This window comes from Pieris brassicae, chromosome 3 (assembly GCF_905147105.1).
Source record: "Pieris brassicae chromosome 3, ilPieBrab1.1, whole genome shotgun sequence".
NCBI lineage: Eukaryota > Metazoa > Arthropoda > Insecta > Lepidoptera > Pieridae > Pieris > Pieris brassicae.
The window spans coordinates 16,962,219-16,967,168 of record NC_059667.1 but is presented as its reverse complement, the minus strand read 5'-3'; the positions used below and the strand labels follow the sequence as shown (position 1 = coordinate 16,967,168).

Below are 4,950 nucleotides of genomic sequence, written 5' to 3'. Positions count from 1 at the left end.
TATGTGTTACTCCTGTACAGGTACAGAAAGTTCTGCCATTTTGTATCAATCTTTGGTTGGTCCAACTCCATCCAGAAGCTCGAAAGCCTCCTGGCCCGATCACATGATTTTTGGACATTGCGTCATCGAGGATTTTTGGCAATTGATTAGGAACTCCCTCGCAGGGTTAAAATCTTGTGAGAGATTGATATTGGTCCATTTTTTATATAATCTCGTAACAGAACATCAAACAGGAACTACTAATTGTTTATTTTTGCGTGTATCTGTTACCCTAACGCAATTTGATCTCCCGAGTTATGAATTCTGTATACAATGGAACCACGATGGTAAACAAAAAGCTCATGGTCCGTGACGGATGATTGAACGTTTGTGAACTTGTGGACTGCAGGACACCATTTCGTGTTTGACGCTGCTACTGTTGACATCGAGATTATGATCAGGTATGAATACTTATATTTCTATATATTCATTTCAATATTTTTTCATAAAATTTCAACTAACGAATTTGAGAACCACATAGTATGGAGATGTCTACAATGAATATATGCTATTTATTTTTTTGCACAAATTATATTTACGATTAGTTTAGGAATTGTAGGGAACCTGAGAGTAATTATTGTTATGGTTTGATTAACTATTGATAAGTATGGGCGGGATAGGGTCACACTGTCAACTTTAATAGAAGCTTTTATTGTCCTTGGTAGAACTTAACTTAACATACATTCTTTCATAATGTACCTTCCTTTAGTCACGGTCCCCTGAACCCCTAGGTATAAAATATATCGACACTGTTTTATTATCCTAGTAAATACATTGTGGTCTTTACAAGGAATTACTTGAGTCTTTAGTTATTGGTACGTCAAAGAAGATTATTCAACAATTATCTTTGACTTTTTAGCATCGTTGTCAGCGAGACAATACTTTGTAATATTATGCAAATAATGTATTTATGTTGTTTCATTTTAATGTAATATTAGAGTGAACCAAGAACTTAGAATTAAGATTAGACTTAGAATAATATTTTTCGTCTAGGTAATTTTACGACGCATATAAAAGCGTCGTGTTATTACAGCCATATTCCATAGATATTTAAAAAATCAATTGTGGCATTCAATACGAATGGGGTTTAAAATTGTTTTGGCGCGTCAGGTGGAAAAGGAGAATCACAAATATAATTCCTATCTTTTTTGTGCAATTAAAGTACATTGGTAATAATTCACATGAAAAAACAAGTACATAGTAACAAAGTAAATCATAATTTATTTCTCTATATTATTATATTTAAAGATATTATTATTTTTCTGTTTGCAACAATTGTATAGCATCTTGACCATCTATATTTAAAATGCGATTAAGCGCCAATCGATAAATCCCGTTTATCGAAAAAATATTTACCACTAAAGAAACTACATCATGCGAAATAAAGTATTTCAGTGTACTTCATTGTTCTCATAAAGTATAGAGTACAATTAACTACATAAAGTAACGTACAATACTGTATTATAAAGTACGGAAGGCAGCCCTAGTCACAAAGTAGTAGAACCTTTATGTTTTGTAGAACTTATTCTAAAATCATTCAACTTTTCATGACGTACTAGGCTCCCTGCCCCTACACCTCCTCATCCACCGGCAACGCATGTATAATACACGCTGAGCTTTGAAAGTTGATAGTGGTCTTAACAAGGACTAACTTCTGTATTCGTTATATTTAAAAGGCTTCAATATAATATTCAAAGGATTTTGGAACATTTGTAGATAATATACGATTATTAATGTATGAAGTCCTTCATACATTAAATTAAATTTATTAAATTAAATAATAAAAATGTTCATTATGATCTCAATATGGTATTTGTAAACGTTGCATTTATGTATAGTAAAACTGTAAAGTAGGTCAATCAAGCCAGACAATGGGTAAACGATAACGGGTCGATAGTGAATAGGCTTCATCAATGAACCAATAGTAGGCTGTGATTAATGGGACGTAAAATGTGACCTCTATCGGACATTACACCGTGAGGAATATAAATATTTTATTAATAATTTTCAAGGTCTCTGCAGTGAGGCTATGGAATTCACTCTCCGTCTCTATCTCCTCAGCTCGTCCTTTCTTTAAATCTCTAATATAAAAGAGATACATGTCCAGATCGTGTCCCTAACTGATCTGAATTTTTTCTCTCCCGTGGGTCCTTTTTTTGTCCCTTTCACTCAAGTTGGTTTTAATTGCTTTGCTTTGTTTCATTACTTTGTCTGAGTAATTGTATGTATACACTTGTTGTGGTCACCTTATCTAATTTCATTTTTTCTCACAGTGGTTGTCTGCAAAATATCACTGAAAGCAGTAAGGCCACAAGTTGCCCTACTTTTTAATTAATCATTTAAATTATACTGTATTGCTGTGTGTAAATAAATAAATAAAAGTATACTCTATGGACAAGATAAAATGATTGAAAGTCAAGACAAGGTTTAGTATGGGTCCCGAATATCAAAAACGTTATGGATTTCCATATAGTTCGTGCATATTTTTGATTATGTTCCTTTACCGTACAAGCAAATGTCGCGCAATTAGACAAATTCTTCATTGAAATGAATTGTCTGCCACTAGTGTACCTATTCATTAAAATATTTCATATTAGTGATACATTTTTGCGAGACAAAGGTTAGAACGATGAGAGCAAATGTAATAATTTAGGCAGACTTCATGGTCAGTGGTTTGTGACGCCATTTCCGCTATCCCATCACTATTCACATCCGTCTCTCACTATGAAAGCCTACAATAATTTCGTATTTACCTAATAATTTCTGCTTCAATGAGATTGAACGGATTATACTACCTGATACGGCAATTTTGTAATACCATAATATTAACTATTTTGAGATAAATATTTAGTAGTTAAAAAATAACTAACTTATTTTAAGTTCATTATCGACAAATGAGTGAGTGCTACCACTCAATGGTAAATGTTTGGGGTTAATTTGTATCATCATATAAATAGTTTTTCTATTCCCAGAACTACCGAATATTGTATATATTTTCGTAAAAATCGTTTTGGAGTTTGGTTATAATCACTGACACGAGAATTGTGATATATAGATTACATTATGATTTTTTTTATCTACATTCCTAAAAATATTTAGGCATTTTTTTTTACTTTCAGTTGATACAATGATGAAGACTGCAACTTTAATTATCCTCTTCGTACATGCAGCTGTCTCATTTGATATACAGCAAGCAGTCGATGAAACTACTCAGGTTAATATTTAAAATTAAAATAAATCCAACTTAACAGCACATTGTAATTGATAAAATATAGTCTACAAATTTGTTCAATCTGTCGCCAACGTCCATACCACGTTGAATACACCGGTTCTCGTCCGATCACCGAAGTTAAGCAATGTCGGGCGAGGTCAGTACTTGGATGGGTGACCGCCTGGGAACACCTCGTGATGTTGGCTTTTTGTATTTTTGTTATTTATCTCTAAAAATATATCGCAGTTCTTGTGGTTAATATTTTTATAATTGTTTAGGTGCTAGAAGAAACGCAACGAGGGCGCCGAGACGTTATAGAAGAGGAAAAGTACTATAACATTCGAACTGAAAATCGGAGGGATATTAACCATCAACCATGGCTTCCCGCGCCTCTTCCACCAGAAGACCCAACCACAAAGATTTCTATCACCAACTACTCCCCTGAACCATTTTATCAGACCACAGAAGCTATCACAGACAAACCAACAGGCAGAGGTGCGAGAGCGTCAAATGATAATTGGGTAAAACTTCCTTACCCTAACCAAAACGACGTCCATCGAGAAGACATACTGACTCCTCCAAAGCCTCCAAACGACCTCATCAACTCACGAATGCCCAGAGTAAACTTCGTAACCCAAAACAAACAGTTAGAAGCTTCCGAATCGAGAAATGATAAAGAGGCCATACAAAGAGCAACACGTACCGATGATTTAAGGACCGAGTTCGTCCGACCCGAAGAAGACAGAACGCAGTACAAGCCAGTGTACCCACGACAAGCCGTTTATTACCCGGAAGACAACAGACGATATTCCGATGATCGATATTACGCCCCTGACGATTTATATAGACGCGACCCGTATGATCTATACGACCGCAAGAGGTATTATCCAGGCGCGTCGAGAGCGGACAGATACGACGAAACATACGACAACTATGTGCCTAGGAAACCGAAGCGGATAATATACTACGCGCATCTTCCTGAAGTTGTTCGTACACCGCCAAGCGTTGATTTAAGATATCGCTACTCCGTTGACCCGTATAGGCGCTTCGACGACGATTATAGCGCGAGAACCGGTCGGCTCGATTATAGATTCAGAAATAGGTATCCTTACGCTCCAGTAAGGAAAGACGAACGTAGATTTGGTTATAGAGATCTAGCTGGCGCCAGCACAGCCAATAAAGACAAGAAGATTGAGGATAAAGTAACGCCTACGCCGATCCTGCCTCAGAAAGATGACAAGTACAAGCCGACCGTGAACAGGAATAGGAACACGATAAATAGTCATCAGTACCACGATACTGGTGATGACTTTAATGACGAATTAGCTCATAAAGGTTTTAAGGAGCCCGGACGTTCAGATGACAGCTTCCATAGATTCGAAGAACCTTTTTTCCATAGAGCCGTAGATAATTCGTATCAAAGGAAATACTGACACGTCAATTATGTATAGCAGGCAAGTTATTATTGTAATTTATTTCGAATAAATGTAACAAGTAACGGTTGTTTTAATTATTTCGAGAGAAGAGTTTCGCGACAAATTATACAAGTAATAAATCGAGCATTTAAATTAAAACACGGGAGGGTGAAGATGAATTTCATTAAGAATTAATTAATGTCATTCTTGGACCGTTTTGTTTTTCTGGGCGAATAAAAAACATCTGTCGGGATGTACGAGCAGCGACGCGTTTTCTTGAGGTAA

The 4,950-nt window shown here is 35.8% G+C and overlaps 1 protein-coding gene and 1 non-coding gene across 2 annotated transcripts; both read left to right on the top strand.

The window, feature by feature from the left end:
- Positions 1–405: 405 nt before the first annotated feature.
- LOC123707259 lies at positions 406–4,742 on the top strand. Its single transcript, XM_045657155.1, has 3 exons — positions 406–440; positions 3,159–3,253; positions 3,529–4,742. Exons 2-3 carry the CDS (start codon positions 3,167–3,169, stop codon positions 4,681–4,683), a joined length of 1,242 nt encoding a protein of 413 aa, XP_045513111.1. The 5' UTR covers positions 406–440; positions 3,159–3,166; the 3' UTR covers positions 4,684–4,742.
- Positions 3,338–3,456, top strand: LOC123707875. The gene has a single exon (XR_006753551.1). It is a non-coding gene; the product is annotated as a 5S ribosomal RNA (ribosomal RNA).
- Positions 4,743–4,950: the final 208 nt, after the last annotated feature.

Excerpts from the sequence above, each read along its gene's own strand:
- LOC123707259 (XM_045657155.1), top strand. The coding sequence starts at position 3,167 with ATGATGAAGACTGCAACTTTAATTATCCTCTTCGTACATGCAGCTGTC. Across the intron at positions 3,254-3,528 it reads CAGTCGATGAAACTACTCAG|GTGCTAGAAGAAACGCAACG; the intron begins GTTAATATTTAA and ends ATAATTGTTTAG.